This window comes from Chelmon rostratus, chromosome 20 (genome assembly GCF_017976325.1).
Source record: "Chelmon rostratus isolate fCheRos1 chromosome 20, fCheRos1.pri, whole genome shotgun sequence".
NCBI classification, from domain to species: Eukaryota; Metazoa; Chordata; class Actinopteri; order Chaetodontiformes; family Chaetodontidae; genus Chelmon; species Chelmon rostratus.
The window spans coordinates 14,980,748-15,002,848 of NC_055677.1; the positions used below are offsets into that span (position 1 = coordinate 14,980,748).

Consider the following 22,101-nt stretch of genomic DNA (forward strand, 5'->3'; position numbering starts at 1 on the left):
CCTGTCACGGAGGCCTTTGCTGGATCTGACATGTTCTGTTGTCGGAGATCCTCTCGTGCTTCTGCAGACAAACACGAGGCTGCAGCGAAGGGCTTGTTTTTTTGTCCCTCGGCTGTTGATCAATCACTTAATCTCTTTAATAGGCCCAAATCAAAACTAATGGTGCATCTAATAAGTGTTTAACTAAACACTGTGGACAGTGGCGGACTTAAGTGGTGCCTTAATGATTTTCTCTTAACTGAGCATGACAGTCTTAATGAATTTAGGGCTCACAAACAAACTTTTGACAACTAATATGCAACATTTGCCCCAAACAATGCCTCTTCTCACTCTGACTGAATATCTGCATGTACTTTGCTCTTGCCACAAGTGCTGTGTTTATTAATACATTTATGCCAATCTATTTGCATTTCATAAAGTGTAATAAAAGCATTTGCTAATCCAAGATAATTCGGTCACAAGGGTCTTTGCCAACCCTGGATTATAAAAATTAGTGTGAGAGACTTGGTGCCATCTTGTGGTGATTGTGCTGAAGATCATTTTTCAAAGAAACATAACATAAATTTACTGTATATAATATTTTATTCTAGCTAATTTCATTATCATGACATCTTGATAAATGTAAATGTCATATACACAAAACAGTAAATATAAATTTAACTTTCCTTCTTTAGATACGGAGAGGTCAACACTCATACTCATACAGAGATGATTTTTTTTGTGTTTTCTCATATATTAAGCAGTATTATTAAATGTCTTGGTATATTTATCTCCAGTGGCATCACTGCATGCAATAATTCCTTAATTATTCTCAAGGGCACTAATAGGCATGATGGATTTATAGTATTCCGCCACTACTGCATTATTGTAACTTAAATAATCTTTGGGAGTAGGATATCATTTAAAAAATCTTATCAAATGTCATGCACTATGATAAATAATTTCACTGTGTCACACTATATATATGACAAAGCCACTAAACATTAAATCACGCCAATCCCTGTGTAAAGATTAGACTGACATTTAATGATGATTGTAGAAATATGGGCTACCACTTTCTAAGAGGCCACTTTCTGTTAAAGGTTTATAAGTTGAAAGAAATGGCTTTATTAATGTTTAATACATTGTTAGTTATTAACATTGTTAACAGCCATTTTTTAGTTGCCAGATTGTGAAAAATCCCTCTGGCTGGTGTTTATCCTTTTTATTTTGTAATAATGCAGAAATTTGTTAATAAGTATGTGTAGTTTTCACACTTTCTCATAAACCAGGTTGGGTTAATAGCCATGAGCGTGTCAAGAACTAAAAGATCATGTGTCCTGCTGATAAACACCAGTTGCAGGGATGTTTCACAACATGGCAACCCCCAAAGTTATTCTTATAATTTATGTCTAAAGCACGAGTTCTTTTTCTATGAATAAAGTAATTAGTGTAAATGTATAACCCCCGGATTAAAGGTCCACTATTACAAAGTGGTAGGATTTAAATGAACCAGTTTGGGAGAAAGAGTTCAAGCAGAGTGCAGAATCCTATGTTATACCTATATGTATAAGTGGATATTCCCATCATGTTACTATCAGAGTATTTTGAACAGAGTGTGTGGAAACGAGTTTAAAAAGCAGGTTTTGATCTCACTTTGCTCTAGCACAGAGCAAGACTGACATCTGCTGTCCGAAGACACGCAAACCCTCAGTCTGCTACACCGTCTCTCATTCTTTCTCACACACACACAGACACACACACACACACACACACACACACACGCTTGTAGACATTTAAAAGCTCCAGAGTAAACAGTTAGTCAATATACGCCACTTCAAAGACCATAGAATAACGCATTTAATGTATATTGATGAAAAAATCACACCGCGACTGAACCCCTCACTAAACTGAATGTGACACCCCTGTTTCTGTCGTTTGGTTCAGTCCGCGGCCTTGGACCCGGAAGTAGTTGTAAATATTTACATTGGAGTCAGCTGACTTACCTTCATCTGACTGCAGTTAGCATCAAACCACTGCATTTTTCCCCAATGTAGCTGACGTGTATTACTATATTGTTAAAGTATAGGCTACGTTAATGACTGATGGTTTAGTTCTGCTAAGTAGCTCTTTGTTTTTCACAATTAGCTTCCAGTTAGCTTAGCATTTGAAGTATTTAGCAAGTGTTTAGCAGTAGCTAGCTGAGCTAGCTGCTTCGGAGGAGACACAACTTTGAACTGCAGAGTTTGTAAAAATGGAAAAGATTGCTCAAGGTAAGTGAAATTTACCACAGAAAAAATATTGTCTCTGTCCACATTTTAGCATGTTTATTTAGCATGCACAACATTAAAAGCACGCACAGTTCACGAAGGTGTGCATAAATGTTGCTTGAAGACGTGATACTAACTTGTCACAAGGATGTTGTAAAGATGTTCTCGCCTGTGTGTTCTTCCTGTTTAAAGAGATTTAATTTGAGCTCTGTTGGTCCTGCAGATGTTGGTGATATCCAGTCCAGACTGTTAGACCACAGACCAGTCATCAATGCAGAGATCCGCTACTTTGTGAGAGAGTTTGAGGTACTTGACATGAAATTATCATGCAACTCTGTGGCCTAAGCAAGGTGAAAATGACCATGGCCCTACGAACAGCTACACACACACACACACACACACACACACTTTTCACACGTTCACACACTCTGCTGTGGCTGACCCATATTTCAGACAATGGCTTTTGTTTTGTTTTTGTTTTGTTTTCATCATTTTTGTTTACCATTTTTGTTATGAACATGGCATATAAATGGTATATAAAAGGCTGCAAACCATTTTAAAACCATAGAATTACTTATAATTCTGACGCTGATGTAATACTATTCCTAACACAACTTGTGGGTCAGTGCTGCTGACCACAGCTGTTTGGAGTCTGGATTTTTATCCTTCAGCACTGCTGTCACTGTCTAAGTGCCATCACTTTCATGCCAGTATTAGAACAACATCAACTGTGGACATTAAATCTTGTAAGTACAGACATGCCAAAAGACCCACATCAGAACACCTGATATGTATACATACATACATACAGACATTTGGCTAAAGAGGGAGAAAAATGTGTGGGTGGGCATGGGACACAATAGAGGTGCAAACATCAATGTGCCATATTAGCATAAAGCACAGCACACTACATATTGGGTCACAGACACAGTAAAATGAAAAACAGTATTCTGTAATCCTGTACCTCAATAAATGAACTTCAGACTTCATTGTATTGTGTTTATCTCCACTATAAGCAGTTCCATGAAGTTCATAGTTTAGATTGTCTCATGAGTAAAAGAATCTGTCTGTTGTTCTAAGTACACGTTGTCTTGTTTGCTAAGCACTAACAGCAGTGAGCTTTCCTCTGCCGCTGTTTAGGAGAAACGTGGACACAGGGAGAGCAGACTGCTGGAGAACCTCAACAAAATTGTGCTGGAAACAAATGAGCAAATGCCGGACTCAAATTTAGAAGACATAAACCGGCAGCTGTCTGACGTCGCTAAACGGTGTAAGTCTCCTCTCTCAGATTCACGCCTGACACCAGACTTTTGTTGTGATTCGTGCTAAAACAGTGTCATTTCATGCTTGGCCTGACATCTGATCAGACACTTGGATTTGTTGCCGTGTCATCACAAAAAAATGCAATATTGTATTTAGGACTGGTCAGTTTAGAGATGTCACATAAGCCTGTGTCACCATCAAAACATTGTGCTGATACAGCTGGGTATTTGAACCTGGCTTCGTAGTGCTCATATTCAGGAAACAACCTATGTAAACATAGGCCGTCTTAAACATTTTTTTAACATATTTGTGTTGTGTTAGAGAACATGTAAAGTTTGAGTATAAATATTAAGAATGTCTCTTTCACTTTCTCTCCCACAGTGGAGGCTGCAAAACACATGGCAGAGAGAGTCCAGCAGAGGGAGCTAGAGGCACAGCAGGTAAAAACAACTCCAGGTTAAATACTTAACAGCGCAGGTGGACACAATATCAGTGTTGAAAAACAGATTGGATTGCAGATTGTACAGATGTTTATTATATTGTGTCCTCTCTGTGTATATACAGCACGTTTAGGCTGAATGCCAGTGCTCAAATGCCACACTGAGCTACCGTGCACCTTCATACATCATCAGCGCCTCAGTGTAGTGCATGAATGCTATCAAATATGAAAACTTAATCTCTTCCTCCGATCACGCCATGCTGTCAAAAGGAAGTATCTGCCTTTTCTACAGATGCAAATCAAGATGAGTGTGAGACATTTGCATAAGCTTTCTGTCACCGTTATTGCGTGCTCATCTTCTTGTGTCCTTCCAGAGCACCCAGCTGCAGGCGAACATGGAGTGTTTGAAAGATGAGTGGGCAGAGTTTCTGAAGGAGCAGCAGAGATTAAAGGAGGAGGTGGATGAGGAGCACGCCAAGGCTGTAGAACAACTCCGCACTCGCTACTCTGAAATGAAGAAGGACTTGACCAAGTTTACACCCCTCTAATCCGCTGATGCTTGTGAGGCTGTGAGGGGAAAAAACACACACACTCTCTCTGATGACATGAACACTTGTGTTTGAATGTCCGCTCTGCACGTGCAAAATGAAGCTATTGGCTTTGGTTGATGTACTCGCTGGTTGGCATAAAAAAGGTTTTGCTCCTGCACAAGACTTAACATTTTCTAAATCATGAATGCGAAAGTGTGATTAACAATGTGGCATTTTCACAGGCCATCAAACTCACAAGTTTCTGTCTTTAGCGCATGGAATTTTCACGGCACCTAAAAGGTCTGGAACATGTCATTTTTAAACAAGCAATCATTTGATTGCTCCTTGGCTGTGAAGTTTTCAACATTTCAGGATTGTTAATGGATGCCTGCCTGAAGGGTGCTGATGATAAATTTGCATCGGCCTCAAGTTTAAAAGAACCTGGTGTTTGGCACCAAAGCGAGATATTCAAAGCACTTAAAGCGAGATCATTCAGTGTTAGAAAAGCTCTTCTGAGCAGGTGTGTTTAAAGCACAGGTCAAGTGTTGTAGAAACGAGCTGAAACAGAAGAGTTTCCAGAACAAATCATCCCTCACCAGCTCTCCAGTGTTTGGAACATTTGACCTCTGACATTAACTTCAAGTAAACCAACTGTCTGTGAACTAACTTTCATTTTAAAAAGGCCTTTGCTGAAACCAATTTGAATGATCAGAGACAGCTGTTTTGTGTTTGCTGTGCCACCTCAAATCTGATTTTAATGAGTCACAAATCCAATATTTTCGTTGCCGTTTAAACAGACGAAACATAAATCAGATTTTGCTCCTCTGGTTTGAATTTCCTTCTGGATCCTTCTGGCTTTTGGTGGTTGTCGTGCTTTGTGCTTTGAGTGCTTAAAATGCACAGAATGACAAGCCGAAAACGTGTGTGACAAAAAAGAGTGTTGGTTTCTGCTGCTTGTGAGATGAATTGCACACTGAGGCATATGTTTCGGTGTAAAGTCCCATTTTCAGCACAATAATGTATAAAAGTTGTAACATGAAATAGAAAAGAAGTGAAATCACGTGTGTGGGTCTTGACACTGAACCGGAGAACCTCTGAGGGTGATGTTAGACTCCAGCACTTTGCAGTGTTTTGCTTTTGCTCCAGACAATGGTAGGTTGTTGGACAGGTTAATGGATGGGTGGGCACACTGGGTACATTCCTGGCATGGCTTAGAACAAAGTTCATCTCAGACAACGTAATAGAACAAATATGTAAGATACCTCCAGCACCCCTTAACGTCCCTACCACATACTCCTTTAAATTGCCCAGACACCCCAGCTGTCAGGCTTCACCTCATCCATCAGCTGAAGTAAAATAAATTTTCTGTATGAAAAATAAGAATAAAAGAAAACAAGCCAGCTGTGGAGTCCGTCCACTGTGTGACAACACAGCTGAGGTGAACTCAGCTCTGTATCCCCTTTCACAGAAGCTGCAGCTTTTTTCCATTTTGGCTAGCAATGACCTGCCCCCACTGCTCTCATGCGAGACCAGTCTCTGGTTGCTCTGTGTCTGCGCATATTCTACATGTGTGTGTGAGAGAGTCAGCGATGGCTGGCGTCAGAGCAGGACACGGTGGTTGGCATGCCATCAGAGATCAGAGAGGGCACAGACGTGCCTGCACACATACGTCTGCATGTGTGTGTGTTTGTGCGCACGCCTTCCCTCGGTGGCTGCAGCTGTCCAACAAGGAGACAGCCCATCGTCAGCTAACGAGGAGCGACAATACGGAAACGTGGCCCACCTCTGCCAGCAAGGCACCTTTTCATCTGCCCTTGTTTATTTTTTTGGTTTTCGTTGGAAAGAAAGAAAAACAGTCAGAGTACACGAAAGGTCACCGTCAAAGTCATATGAGTGTTAGCTATTCATGAGCAGAGGGACATAAGCTTATACTTAATACATGTTGGGCCAGATAAGTAGAGGATTTATATCTGTTATAATGAAGTTTGACATTGCCGTGTTATGTCAGATTTAGAAAAATTCAAGTCAGCAGATTCCGATAATTTTGTGAACTGATTTGTAAGTCAGCCCAGATTTTACAGGAAGTAAGAATTCCCATAAAGCAAAGGGAGCACAAAGAAGTGGTCTTCCAGGATTTAACACTGGACTGCAGAGGTGCACATGCAGATCAAGGGACGTAACGTTGTTTGTTGCCTAGGCTGCTCTTTGCTGGTTCAAATCCACAAAACCATAAAATACCTACCTAATGACCAGGCTGAGGCAGTGTGGGAAAGCCCCCAGGTCAGAGCAACCTCCCGCCATCCGCAATTTCACTGCAAGACCAATGCTGTCAATAGCAACATGCTCTTTGCCAAACTAAATTGACATTAAGCTGTCTGGGATTTAGATCATTGTCTGTTTGCGGCAGCGGGCTTGCAACAACAACAGGTTTCGACATTCATGGGAATTTTCGTTGTAAGTGAGAGTGCAGGCTGAAAAGTAAGAAAAGCCAGAGATCCCAGCATCTGGTCAAGTAATTGTTGAGTGACTGGTATTGATCAACAACTTTCACAGTGCCTTGTTAAGTGGTATGAAACAGGAAAAGTCAAACTAACATTAAGGGCTGAAGCTATCATACGTTTCAGGATAGGATTTTGTCACTCTGGATAGATATATCCGTCAAACAGGAAACTGTGGAGCATCCCGTGTACGTGGCTGCTGGCGCTGAACCGTTCCCTCTACACAGACCAGTAAGACGACTCCACGCACAGAAAAGGGTTGGTCACCGGCTGAAATCTCCTGTTATCATCGTCCTCAGCCTGCTGCCTCATGCCTCTGGACCCTGGTTGGTTTGCTTTTTGTCTCCAGCGTGCATCAGAGAGCAGTGTGTTCTTCCTGTTTTGCAGGGAGAGCAGTGCTCTCGGGCCAAGGAGCTGCCGTTCCCCGTGCCAACATAAATGGTAAAGGAAACAGGAGCACCCTGCTGGAGCCCCGCTGGGCAGTGGACAAAGATAAGGGGTGTGTTGGTTCATGCAATCTGATGCTCTGTCAGAAAAAGAGCTTTCCACATCCACTGGAAATATATCACAAGGATGAAATGTGCAAATCACACGAAGACATTAGCTAAAAAAGAACAAAAAATCTGATTTGAGTAATTCATGCTGGATTGAGAGTCCGTGGTGAACTGTTGAAGTTTAGCATTAATGACAGCGCCTATGCACAACAATACTCAGCACTAGCTTTCAGCATGCCTGAACCCTCCAAACATCTGCCAGAACTCAATATGTCTTCTCTCCATGTCCACGATCCTCACATGGTGCCATCATCAGCTACACAACCTTTTCCAACCTCACCATCCAAATGATAGAATTCTAAATAACTCTGTCGTATCACTATATCAAATCAGCTGCCAGTCATTATAATATAAGACTAGTTTGCTGCAGGTCGCCTTTATCACAAATGGAGACCAAAAGCAGAGAGCTGAAGAACATTTAAGAGCAGGCTTAAAACTTTCCTTTTTGATAAAGCTTACAGGCTTGCCTTGGACCAGCCCCTAGCTATGCTGCCATAGGATTAGGCTGCCGAGGGACTTCCAATGACACCCAAACCTCTGTTCTTCTCTCCCTTTCCATCTGTATGCGTTCCTGTCCTATCAAGGCATGTTACTGGCCTGGCTTCTTCCCCGGAGTCTTTGTGCTTTCTCGTCTCGCAGGTCCGAAGGGAGAGTGCCTGAGCCTGGACTACTTAGTTCACCTGCCAGACATCCACTGCAACTTTTATTGTTTTTAGCTATGCTCCTATGCTGCTTATTAGATCATTAGTGCCGTACTTTGTTCATATACTATCTGCTATGTTAATACATCACATACATAAACATATCACATAGGCATATACCATGCCATATGTACTTTGTGTACCTATAAATTATTACAGCTGTCAAAACTGTGATTTCTGTCCAACTCCGAACCTCCCTCTATCTCTCTCTGTCTCTGTCTCTCTCTCTCTCTTTCTCTCACTCACCCAACCGGTCGAAGCAGATGTCGACCCACCCAGAGCCTGGTTCTGCTCGAGGCTTCTGCCTCCTAAAAGGAAGTTTTTTCTCGCCGCTGTCGCCAAGTGCTTGCACATGAGGGAATTGTTGGGTCTCTGTAGATAAAGACTTTGGTCTGTCCCTGCTCTATATGTAAAGTGTCCTGAGACAACTTCGGTTGTGATTTGGCGCTATATAAATAAAATTGAATTGAATTGAATGTAACCTGCAGCTCACATCTTATTCTTCCCCATCAGTGATCCATCCGAGCTGAAGAGACAGTGATTGGACTGAACTACAACGGTGTGCTGCGTGGTTACACATTATTTATGCACAGACTCAACTTTATACACTTTACCAGAAACTGTGGCCTCAAGATTTAACATCTTTTGTTGAATCCATAGCTTTCTGATCTTACCAAGCATTGATATGATTATCTTAAAGCTTCATAAACATATGGGTAATTGTCATTCGTGTTCATGATTATGCATCCACTTTTTGTATATGTACCCAATTGCATCCATGTTTCTATCCCCTGAGCTTTGTCCGCAGTTCACTCTTGCATACATTCATAGCTTTGGCGTCTCTATCAGGACAAAAGGTCAAACGTACACCTTTATGAGTGTCAGACAGGTCAAGTGCAGCTCATGTTATGACTTAACATTTAAATGTCTATTCACTCTTCTTTACTGCTGTACTGTTTGGAAACCAATAAAACACCAGCAGAGCTTGAACTTCCTTGAAGAAACAAATAAAACACACATGACCCCAGAGGACTGCTACAGTTTCTACGCAGCTGACAGCAAACTTGGCATTACCAAACATTTTTCTTTTTGGCCTGATCACCTCTCATTTCAGGCGACTGATGAGATAAAGCAGGCCTAACAGAAACACAGTTTCACTATTTTGTGTTGGAACAATAGAAAGCAAGGTGGTGTTCATTCACAGTCGCTTTTCCTGAAAGCTTATGAGAACTTTCAGCCTCTGCATGCTCACTCGCTTTCTTTTGTGCTACTTGATGGGCCCCTGTTACTCAATTACTAAGGGGTCCAAAATGAAAATGCCAATGAACAAAAGCGCCATGCTTCCAAGTTAATAATCCAGCATAAAACCACCTCAGGGAGTCGGGGATGAGTCCTGGGTGGATTGAAATGCAGGTGGTAATATGAATTCTTTGGCAATAGCAAACGTTCACCCAGTGGATCGCTGAATGAGAGCGGGAAAGCTCTCAGAGCTGTAGTAAAACAAATTAAGAAATTGATATTTCTCTGAGGGAAATGCATGCTGGATAGTCTCAGACCATGGCAGTTTAGAAAATGAGCACTGGGTGGCATATAAAAGCAATCACTGGAAAGAAAAGGGATGGAAATTAAACGTCCCGCCTTTCACCATTAATGCCAGCACTCCCTTATTAGCAAGCTCCGATATGCTCCCTGGTGAAGGTTCACGCTGTAACACGTCAGTTTTTATTCTTTACAGTGAACAGAGTCAGTTTCTCAACCAGATGCCGCCATCAGATTATCTCTGCTTGAAAGACACGCACTCCATTGCCATCTTATGTGCAATAGAAGGTCTAATTAGCTGAACTGTACATGACGTTTTGCGTCTGTTCAGTTTCATCAGACAGCCTTGCTAATACAAGCCCAGTGTTCCTGCCAGGTCCAAGAAACACAGATAAGAGTCCAGCAACAACAAACACCTTCCTCAGTCAATCACAGGGCAAACAATAGCCAGAGAGGACGCGGAGGGCGGCCTGTCATCAGCAGTGGCCACCAGCAGCAACAAAGCTTGTTGTCGTCTAGATTCCTGGACCGTGGGGGAACGTCTGGCTTCACTGCCAACCACGTACCCTCTCAATGGACTTGATTATCCCTGTTTTCTGTACCAGACAGGTATTTTCCTGATGGTATCTCTTTTTGACTCTTCTCGCCCTTTCAGTGATACTCAACCCTAACACTACAGAACAGCATTTCTCACGGCATCCAAATAAGAACTTGCTCAAAATGTAGTTAAACCAGCAAGAACTGATTTACAGCCAATTGCGAGCAGCAGAAACACGCTGTAAACCCAACACTGACATATGATTACCTTTTTCAGTTGATGGCGAACTTGTTGGGTAACATAGTTTCCTATGTACTCATCCAGCACATGAAGCAATGTTAGCACACATTTGGAGTTGTGTGTCTGTCCGCCCAGTGAATGTAGGCTAAGTCCAATATTAACTCTCTTTAGCTCTGTTTTTGGTATCCACCAACATTTTCTGGAAATATCTGGCTCTTGAGCAGCTATATGTGCCACCTTGTTGACAAGCTAGTTGCTAATTTTGGTGGACAGGAAGTGTCTGGACCTTTAGACCTTTTTGCACTGAAAATGGCTGCAAATGTCACTATGAGACCTGAGAGAGTGAACCAAAACACAACAACAAAACAACGAAACCAGTGACGCAAAAGAACTTCGTAGAGCTGAGGGACTCTGCAAAGATGGGCAATAACTCTCTGTGGGTTTGTTGCTACGAGTGATCCCTTTCACATACAGGTAGTTATGTGCACACTGTAAATAGAAAAATATTTATTATAGCCTCTATACAGTAGCTTTCTGGAGTTTGAACAAGCTCAAGAGATTTAGCTTGAGTCAATTTACCTGACATTACCGAACTTTCTGCCAACTCATTTCACCCTAGATTTATATCTTCTTCCCTTGAAATGTCCCTGTTTTGACATTGTGAAATAAAGATTATGATTTAAATCTAATCCTCTGGTCATGAGAAAACCATTTGCGCCGAGCCTTTTTGATCATGTTATTTACAACTCATTGTCTGGGTACTGATTTAAGGAAATAAGTCATGGAACAGAGAGGAGAAAGGTAGGCAATATAAAGGATGATTCAAGGCCTTGGTGATTGAAGTAACAGAGATGTTGCAGGATACAGTATGTAAAGAGAAAAGAACTAGAAAACTGAAAATGAAGCGCTCAGAATTTCCATGTTGTTCATCAGCTCAGTGTTCAGTATGTTCCTGAGTGGGACTTACCCACAGGGCTTTTCCAAAGGAATGTTTTGACAGTGTGCATTGTTAGGAATCCGATAAAATAAAACTGATATATCTGTAAAAGTTCAAGCAGTCAATACAATCAGACACCATTGTCAGTGAAAAGGCACAGCAGGTGCTTTTCAGATCTGGGATGGATGGATGGATGGATGGATAGATAGATAGATAGATAGACTTTATTTATCCCAAGCTGGGAAATTGCAGTGCAGCAGCAGCATTATACACAGTGAAATAAGTAAAGAACAAACTATACATAATAAAAATATAAAGATGTCTTTTTGTCTCCAGCGTGCATCAGAGAGAAACAAAATGCGATGTTTGCAGCTGCCATTTCTTCCTGATCAGCCCTAGTTAACCATCAGTGACCTTAAATCTGTAGAAGGAAATGCCCAAAAATAATCTGTCAAATACATTTTCCCTGCAAACCTTGTCATTTTCATTGTCTTTTTTATTAGCTGGTAAAAGAGGTTTTACTTTTTGCTGGTGCTGGTCATGAAGTTTGTAGCAGTATACCCTGAAAATCTAATTACACGCATCAGAGATTATAAAATCATTGATGGTTGTATAAACTAAACAGAGAAAAATGTGAATCAGCTGAAAATAACGACTATAGGATTCTCCTTCCTTCCAGAAGCTTTTTGGATGCCTCTCAGCTCCTTATAAATGATAGCCATCTTCAAAAACAGGATTATCACCAAACATTGAGGCTAAACCAAGTGTAGTGGAAGAAAAAGACAAGCTCCCCAAGCAATGAACATTTCACAAAGCTAACAAAGCATTTCTTTAAAAAGACTTTTGTCCCATTGTCAGTTGGATCCAAGAAAGTGGAATTTCTCCCCTGTTGTTCTCAGAGCAAGCCCTTTGCACTCGCTGAATGATCTCACAATGAGATCTCAGAGGAGCATCTAAAATCCCACCTACCTCAGACCCCAAAACTCAATAAATCAATCGGCTGTGCTTTACAAGCCTGTGTGTGTTACCCATTTGGGAAATAGAGGATCCCTGCAGTGGATCACAGCTGAAAACCATCCTGACTGACAGAACAATGAGGGAGACAGGAGCTGGAGGAACAAGGTGCATGCACGGATGTGCGTGAACGCATGCTGGTTTGTGCCTCTGCGCAAATGTGATTTTTGTGTGTGTTTGCAGCAGCTCCAGCCCATGAACCCCTTGTGCATGTGAGCCAGCCTCTCACCCGGCTTTCTCCAGGGAGGCCCGGGCTCTTGGCAGAGGAATGCATGGGAGTGGGCTCCCCCAATAAAGGCAACTCTCTGTCAGGGCCCAGGAACGGCCCTGGGCTTTACTTTTCATGGTTTCCCTCCCCTGTCTCCCTGAACCCAAGTGGGCTGCTGCTTTTGCTACTGCTGCTGCTTCCTTTCAAACGTAATGGCTTTACCTTGAGGCTGAGAGAGAAAGACACAGAGGAAGGGAGGAGTCCAGACCTAAAATTATGACTCACCTACTGCACACCCATGTTAAGCACTGGGTGTCATGACATCTTTTTAGAGTTCAACATGGTTTTGTCTGCCGTTCAGCAGATAATCACACATTTAACCAGATATTTCAGGACACCCTGGATCAGACAGTGTCTTAAAGGCATAGTTTTGCTTTCTTGTTGAGAGTTAGATGAAAAAAAACTGAGCCCGCCCTCACGTCTTTAAGCCAAATATGAAGCTCCAGTGAGCAGCATGTTAGCTTAGCTGTTAATTAGTGAGCTTTAGAGGCACTGGTAGGTGGATTTTTTTTACTTACAGTTTCCACTTTTTATGCTAAGCTAAGCCATAGGGATGCTGGCTTTAGCTTCACATTTAACACGCAGACACGAGAGAGGTGACGACTTTCTCGCCTAATTCTCGGCATAAGTGAAGCAAATTTCCCAAAAAAAGTCCAACAATTCCTTTTAAAGGTTAGGAAAGACAACAGTTTCACACTTATTATCAAGTTGTTCAGTCTGAAGGAAGTATCTGCATAATTAATGAATCAGCAAAATGCCCCACGTGAGCAAATCCAAGCCTTTCCTACCTCAACGATGTATTGAATGCATAAATTCAAACTTGCATAAATTTAAAAGTGTCCTCATTGCTCTGCACCCAATAGTGTTGTTGAGGCCTGGCAGATGTGTGGCTGGAGGACAGCTAAGCTCTTTGACAGCTATACAGGGAGAGGAGGAAGTGGAAAGGGACACCTGAAAAAGGAAAACCTGAGAAAAATTGAAGGTAAGAAGGGCAGCAGATAAAGCAGAGGAGCAATACTTAAAAAGAGAGACAGACTATGACTAGAACGAATGGATGTAGAGACAACAGTAAGACGAACTGAGAGAGTAGAGGGAGGAAGAGGGGAACAAAGACAAGGAAGGAGGAAGACGAAAAGAGGGGGGAAAGGCACAGAGAAGGGAAGACTGGTCCCTGGCCTGCAGATCAAAGCAGGCAGTGAGCAGCAGCTCCAGGCCGGTCCTCCCAGCACCTGCTGCTGCCCCAACGCCAAGTCAAACACATTATTCCAGCAGACGCACTGCTTAATGGCTTCTGTGGAGAGACCTTTACTGCGCCCATGACTGCCTCTGCAGACGCTCAGAGTTACACACAGAAACACACAAAGGCTGCCTCAAACTCGTCCACACTCACTGCTTACACAGGGTGACACATCTAGGAGAGCGCACGCTCACACACACACACACACACACAGGCACAACTTTCCTACGTGTGATCCATCAGATCATTTTATTGCACATCTGCTTGAGGACGGATATATCCAGACACCTGTCAGAACCATGAACTCACTTGAAGTACCCGCGGACTGATGGAGCATGCGCACAGTAAAAGACTTTTATAATAAAACACAAACACGGGGTTCAAGCATTGTGCCGCCGTGTGCCCACTGTAATGCAGCGCTCCGTTAAAGGGACCTGGGTTGTAGTTGGACCCAATTCAATATTGAGCAGAGAACAAATCATCCTAAGAAAAACAGTAAACATCTGTTTTGTGACTTGGCCACCTCTCACTGGCAATGTCAGCCTGACCTCAACAAGGCTGGGCCCCTTTTACATTTTCCATGAGAGCAAGCGGGAGTACCAGTAAGTGGGTGACAGCATCTGTAATTTCTTTTTTCTTCAAAAAGCGGAGAAAAATAAAAACAAACCTTGACGCAATGAAGGCAGGTACTGGGGCACTCTTAACCTGTCTTGTAGTATGTCCAAAAAGAATAAAACCATGGACAGTCTTCATATACGGCTTCGGCTCAGGCAAAGTGAAGCCTCATTGGTTATTGGTGACGTTTATGGCTCGCCTCATATGAAATAGTGTCTGCTGAAATATCACTTTAGAGCCCGACTTTCCTTGTAGCTTCAAGCCTTCATGGCAGCCTCTTGATTTGTAGGTTGTCAATGATATTTGGAAGGGGCGCTCATGTAAGAGCAACCTCCCGTGTTCTTTTCTTGGACACAAGCTGCATGTCATCCTCCACTGATCTTTGTAGGGAAATTCTGTGTTCTATTTCCGAGGCTGGGCCCGGCTACAAAGCGGCAGCCATGGGGCTGTTGCATTTCATTTCATGTCTTGCTCAAGGACACTTCAGCGGAGTGGATGCTATCCAATGTGGGGGCTTCAAGGAAGTCTCTGCTATTATTTATACCATGATATTAATTTGTGTGGCATAAACCATTTGATAATGCTAAGGGGGTAGATTAATACTTCACTAAACCCGTTTAAAACTGGATTTAAGGGACTTAAAACATCTCAAACATCCGTCCATACATAATTCCTTTTAATGAAGATTAGAAATATCAAAGCTATATGATGTCGAGTTTCAAAAGGCCCTAAATTTGAAAAAAAAAAAAAAAATTGCGAGGTCCATTGCATAATATTCAACTGAGCTAAAAACTTTCCCACAGAGGCACCAGTGGTCGTATATGTTACATAATATAAGTATGGCATATAAGGTGAGGACATCATGTCTCTTCTCTTCTTCTCTCCTTATTCTCTACCTTCTTCTCACTCTCTCTGCCCTACCCCACCCCTCACAATCTGGTCAGTTGATCCTGATGGCTTTACCAGCAGGAAGTGGGGCTTTTACAGTGAGGGCTCTGGACCAAGAAGCGTCTGTGAAAGGCAGAGTCCAAGTCGAGGTGGGTCCTGTCACCACTTGTGATGTCTCACCCCAGGCGACATGTTCGAAAGTTCAACAAATTGCAGTGCTGTGCAACTTCTTTTATTTTTCAGACACTTGTTGACATGGATCAAGAAAATAAATGGCAAGTGTTAGAGTCTCATGACAGGGCTGCTTACAACTTTAGGATGAAACTACTGCACACTGCAAAAAATACTTTGGTGCTGAGGGCACTGTTTTGGTCACCCATTCATAAAAAGAGCACTTCTTCAATTTATTTATTTTTTTGCAAAAATGTCAGTTGAACTTTATTCACCCTTTGCACTGAGAAGATTGACAAAGTTGACAGTCAAGAGGAAATAAAAATGTTTATCATCATTCTCTGTGAGAAAATAATAAGATCTGCAGATCAAAGCCTTGCTACAAATAACTTAAAAATCAGCTTTTAAATTAACAAGACTGTGAGTCCACTTGCACTTACGCACAACATTGCTTTGAGCTAAATGCTAACGTCAGCATGCTAGCATGGTCACAATGTCAATGTCAACATGATGATGTTAGCCAAGTATATCTAGCACTTTCATATCTTAGATTAGACTGTTAGCAGCTAGCGTTTGCTAATTAGCACCAAATACAGTATAAGCGCGGTTGATAGAAATGTCATTTTGCAGGTATGGACACTATTCCTAAATGTTGACCACTGAACACCAGGTCCTGTGATCATGTGTTGCTGCTGTTGTCAGGAAAATGTGTCCTGTATAAAATGTTGATCATTTGCCAATGCTTGCATCAATTAAAACATTATGTAGCCTTTTAGGTGTCAATTCAATTTCATGATGGTTGAAGTCAAAGGTTATTTTTGCAGGAGCATGTTTTATCTCATACAACGGCAATTTCCAGTCACACCTGTCAATATCCAACTTGTTTACAGCTTCTGCGTGGAGTTTCCAGCAGTGGGAAAACAGCGGGACCCTGTAAGTACAGAGGCCTTGTGGAAAATGATGGTAATTCCAATACTGTAGATACCTCAGGAGACTTGGCACAGCTTTAGTCATCCGCCTGGAACCAGCAGAGAGCAGTAGAACATAAAAACACCAGGGATACAGAGGGAGTTGTCATGGTAATCCACAGCCACCATAACAATTTCTCATATCCCTCCTCCCTCATTTATCCAATTTCTCTCTCTGTCCACCCCTTTTTTTCTTTTTCTAAATAATATTTACAATTACCATTTAGTTTTTCGTTCTTTCTTTCTTTCTTTTACTTCTCACTTCCCTTATTTGCTTTCTTTCACTTTTTCTCCCCTCTCACATTCCCTTACTTCCTCCCTGCCTCTTTCAGCCACCCAGATGAAAAGACAAGGTGCTTTCCGACTTCCATCCCTTGACGTTTGCTTCTGGAGCTGGTCCAATCATGTGGGAGAGCCCTTTCCCCAATGTCTTTTCCCAGTACAGGTGCCTGCTGCAGTGGCTCAATGAGCTGTCTGCAAATGACATTGGTTCCCCTTCGTTGGTCACATCCTGTGTCCCGGATATGATACTGCCATGAGTCTCTGGGTTCCTAATGGAAACACGTCTCGCTTTGGATTGCATGATGGGAAGACGGCGCTAAAAGCATTTCTACAGAAAGGCTGAGTGTCCAACAAGGTGATTCCCATATGTTTACATGACAGAATTAGATTTAGTCAGAAATAGCCTTTGAAAGGTTCCAGAAAGTCCTCCTAAAGGTTTTCTCAGTGTGCTCCTTGGCAGTGTTGAAAAGCAGACCCCAGTTTGAAACAGATACTGTTTGTGAGAGGCAGTCGACAGCTGTTAGAGAACCGGGTTGGTATTAATGCCGCTATTTAGTTAAATCTGATGATGATCAAGTTACTTTATGAAGATTTTCATGTTCACTTGTGGCAGTGCTGTGAGAGCGATCAGTTAGAGCAAGATTTAAAACAAGCTTATTCGTCTTCTTGCTGAGAGTTAGGTGAGAACATTGATACCACACTCATATGTGTTTATAATAACGCAGCTGCTGCAGCCAGCAGCCGATTAGCTTAGCTTAGCACAAAGAAAAACAGCTAGCCTGACTCCGTTCAAGGGCTTAAAATCTGCCTACCAGCACCTCTGGCTCGTTTATTAACACTCTCTATTTTATTCATCTCATCGGTTTTAAAAAGTGTAGCAACAAAAACTTGTGGTTTTATTAAGAGGGTGATTTCTTTAAGAAGTGACTACTTCAGACCAAGAAAATAGACTGCCACTGTTAATTAGTAAAATTGTGTGCTAGTAGGTGGATTTTTTTCACTTTTGCACAAAGTATGGTTGGCTGTTTCCCCTGCAGTCTTTAAGCTAAGCTAGGATAATGGCTGCTGGCTGTAGCTTTATATGTACCAACAAGCATGAGAATGCTATCAATCTCTCTCTCCAAACTTTTGGCAAAAATATGAACATGCATGTCCCAAAAGTTTCAAACTATTGCCTTATATGATTATTACTAAACACGTGGGAAAATATTCAGAAATAGCTGACATTGTTCAACAATCCAGACAATAAAAAGGAAAGCAGTTTGGTCTTCTCTATATCTTCCAGCTTGCCAGCCTGAAAGATTTACTTATATCAATTAAATCATAGCGACACATCATGAAGAAAGTCTTACCACCCTGCTTTGAGTTACTGCTCACTTTCTAAACTAAGTGGCCTTGAACAATATCTAACTCTAGCGTGGACTGTTTTTAAATTCACACACTCCTCCTCTCTGCTATTCGCTGCCTCTCAGTTCTCACTTTCACCCTGTTTGCCACCTGCCGACTCTTGCACTCTCAGCTCTAACTTCAGGCAATTAAGAAAATAAACAGAATGTTCTCGGGTCCCCGGGGTCCATTAATCTTTCTTTTTCCTATTACAGCATGCTGTAGCTGGCCTGGCAAGGTGCCTGGCCTTCAACAATGGGTAACCAGTAGACACCCACAACTATGCAGCCTCCACTTCACCAGGCAAAATGTAAAATGTGTCAGCAGCAATTTGGTCATATTTACCACAGCTATATGACATGTTGAGATTAAATAGTGATGTGTGGTTATTGGCTTGCCATGGTAACAATAGAGCCCCTTTGGGAGAGTTGGGCCTGTGTGTAGATGTTATTTATAGTGTGCAAAAGTCAAGGAAAATAATCTCATATATCATTTTTCACCTCCAATTAACTATAAAGGCATTCGTGTTTCAATGAGTGAGCAGCAGCAGGAATGTGAGAGCGCAGCGAGAACTATGGGGCACGAGTGGATGTCGAGGCCAATAGCTCAAATAAACTTCAGTGGGTGGGAGTCCTCGTACTGCCGACACCTCCATGTCAGCCCAGTGGGCTAAATCAGAGCAGGAATATGATCACAGCAGTCATAACAGTCGAGACAAAAATACCTTTGATGTCAAATGGAGAGAGTTCAAGAAGGCAGCCCTCAGTGTACTCTTTCACTTCGTGGCATATGTGTTGAACTTTTTTAAATGAGTAGAAAGTTCGGGGAAGCTAGCCCAGCACTGTGAGAATATCAATCTTTCAGGGTAAAATTTAATGCAATAGTCTGACATTTTCTGAAATATTCTTAGAGAATTAGAAGAGATGATTGATACCACGCACATGTTTGTTGAAAATAAGGCTACAGCCAGAAGCCCATTAGCTTAACATCTTAAATTGTATGAAAATTGAGGTGCAAAATGTCAATTTTGCTATTTTCCTGTGCTGTCTATTTCTTGGAATGGCTCTGACCCCTTTGAAATGGCTAATTGTCCTTCTAAACCTTAAAGTAAACAGCTGCTGGCTAGCTTCATATTTAGCATCCATATAATATGACATAAGACATAAATATGAAGCAATCCTTTAGAATAGTTTAGTGTAAAAACTTGAAATGGGGAAGCAGCTCTGACTCGGTCCGTGAAGTCCACCTACCAGCACCGCTAAAGCTAAGCAATTATCGGTTACGTTTGGTAAGAAAGAGTTTTTGGCATTAACCGCCATGGTTATTAATTGTTCTGCTGAAATACGAGGTAAGTTGGAAAGGATTAATATGGTGCTGGATGCTGCCAGGAGATTCTTGAATGCTGTGGACATATTTGGAGAAAACCTTGATGCTACACTGAGGGAAGGATTTGCACTAACTCAGACCCTGGCTTAAAATATGAACAACGTTGTTAATGGGACCACATTGGGTGGACACTTTCAATAGCTTTAACTGTGAAGCTGCTGCAGTCCAGTGGGTGGGCGTAAGACAATTCATATGGGTGCAATAATAAACCTCAGGCATAGCACACCACAGAAGAAGAAGAAGATCTATGGAGGGAAGTAATACAGTTTTGCTGCGTCTCGTCTGCTGCAAACATTTAAATGGCTTCATATTAACTTATAGACATGAGAGTGCTATAAATCTTATTATCTAACTTTTGGAAAGAAAGTGAATGTGCATATTTCCCAAACTGTCAAACTTTTCTCAACCCTTTTCTGTATTTCTGAAATGCATACCTGCTCTGATGTGGCCAGAAAAATCAGTTTTGCTCCTATCGCACTATTCAAAAGCATTCAGGCATCTGCAGGCTGCTGACCCTTTGTTGCTTTATCCTTGTTCGGTTTCTGCAAGTGAGGTCATGGCCAAAGGGTAAGACATGTCAAGGTCTTCAAAGAGAAAGCACGTTTGAGTTTTTACACCCGAAGGTTAAAGATCGCCTCGTCAGGCTTGAGGTCAATGCAGCATCATCCGCCTCTGTGAGGGAGTCTCTTACAAGTAGATTGCTTCTCCATTGAATGTCTGTACTTCCTGTGGACAGAATGTGTGTGTGCGTGCCTGCATGTGTGTTTAACTGTGGAATTTCAATGGTTGTCAAGGGAACAGAGGGACAATCACCTGACTAAAGTTTCCTCAGAAGTACTGACACACACACAGGACTTCATAAACACCTCAGTCTGGAACGTATATATCTAACTGACTGTGTATGGTAGGATCATTTTCACCCACTTTTAGCATATAGACATTCAAAAAGGCCTGGTTTTATGAAAGAGCTGCAACAATCTGGAATAGTGTTATATACAGTAGTGCCGCTCTGGGCGCCACCTCTGTCTGTTTCCATGCTGTAACCTCTTCCTCTCCTCTTCCCACTCTTCCTGTTGTCCAGATGAAAGGAAAAAGGGGGATGATTAAAGAGAAATACTGTACATGTGAAGGCTGTCTCCATTTGGTTTCATGAAATCACGACTCTGTTCAAAGTGGAGAGGGGAGGAGAGGACTTTCCAAGGAGCTGTCAATCCATGAGGCTGGTAGGCAGTTGCTACTCTGGGAGCAGACACACAAACACACTCCGTTGTGGGAATTGATGCATGATTTATACACACTGTCTCCATTACGCTAGACTACAGCCCCCACGAGAGGCACTATTTATCCAATGTAATAAATTGGATTAATTATATTTGCCTAAAATGTTCTCACTCTCAGACATCGTTTCCATTATTGAGGAGGCAAGTCTGACTCATATCTGACCATCGGTGTAGAAAACCAACATCTGTCATCTAGACCATTATTTTTACAGTTTGAGCAAAATGCTAACTTTGCATTCTCTTAATCCTCAGTCTATTTTCATAATATATCATCTTTTCATGGATGTCTTAATAGATTTTTTACCATTAGTTATTATAAGAACGGCCAATTTGTTCTAGAAAGACAGCCTCAGGTGTGAAGGAAACTTAGACTGTCTGCCAAAGCGGTGCGGTCAACCAGAACTTACGAGACCATTTATATTCAACCAGTCTGGCTTTTCCTCACTCTACCAGAGGTTAATGAACTTTCCTGAACGTCTCTTAAGTTATATCCCAATGACATTCTTCTCACTGATCTTCCTAGTATGACTTCATTGGATTTCCTTCAAGGTTTAACATGATATTTCACCTTTGAAATTGTGCTCACCTCGTATTTGTCATCTTCAATATGTCACTTGTGTAAGTCTGCCTGTCTATTAAGGGTTACATACAATACTCATAATATAAAAGGGGATGTAGGATGTGGCACAGCTATCACCAACTATTTTGAAACGTAATGATGATTCTGTTTAAAACAGAAATGAACACCTATTTTAGAGCAAACTACAGGCTTTCGATTATCTTCTGGGACATGCTGTCTCCACTCAGAATAATGTCAAATCCAGCCAAGTCCACTTTATTTATATCGCCCCAAACCACAAATCATCAATTTTCCTCGAAGGGCTACAATCTGTGCAGCATATGACAACCTCTACTGTTTGATTCTGGGTTCGGATAAAAAAAAAATCTTTAACAGCAAAATGGCAATAAATTATATTATAGTGGCACTACGGTAAATTAAAGGTTAAGTGTACAGTTTTTGGATGTCCATACAGCCTTTGATACTGTAGACCATGGCAATCTCACTAAATGGGTTAGGGGTTAGGGTTAGGGGGTTGGGGGTTATGGGGTTAGGAGTT

General features: G+C 41.8%; 1 protein-coding gene across 2 annotated transcripts; it reads left to right on the forward strand.

Annotated features, from left to right (window-relative positions):
* The first annotated feature begins 1,981 nt into the window (after positions 1–1,981).
* Positions 1,982–8,035, forward strand: bloc1s5 (biogenesis of lysosomal organelles complex-1, subunit 5, muted). Of its 2 annotated transcripts, XM_041961508.1 has the most exons (5): positions 1,982–2,252; positions 2,473–2,555; positions 3,390–3,519; positions 3,894–3,952; positions 4,326–8,035. In XM_041961508.1, exons 1-5 carry the CDS (start codon positions 2,234–2,236, stop codon positions 4,497–4,499), a joined length of 465 nt encoding a protein of 154 aa, XP_041817442.1. In that variant the 5' UTR covers positions 1,982–2,233; the 3' UTR covers positions 4,500–8,035. The 2 variants fall into 2 exon arrangements, with proteins under 2 accessions (XP_041817442.1, XP_041817443.1); XM_041961509.1 differs by lacking the exons at positions 1,982–2,252; positions 2,473–2,555 and adding an exon at positions 2,644–2,995.
* Positions 8,036–22,101: the final 14,066 nt, after the last annotated feature.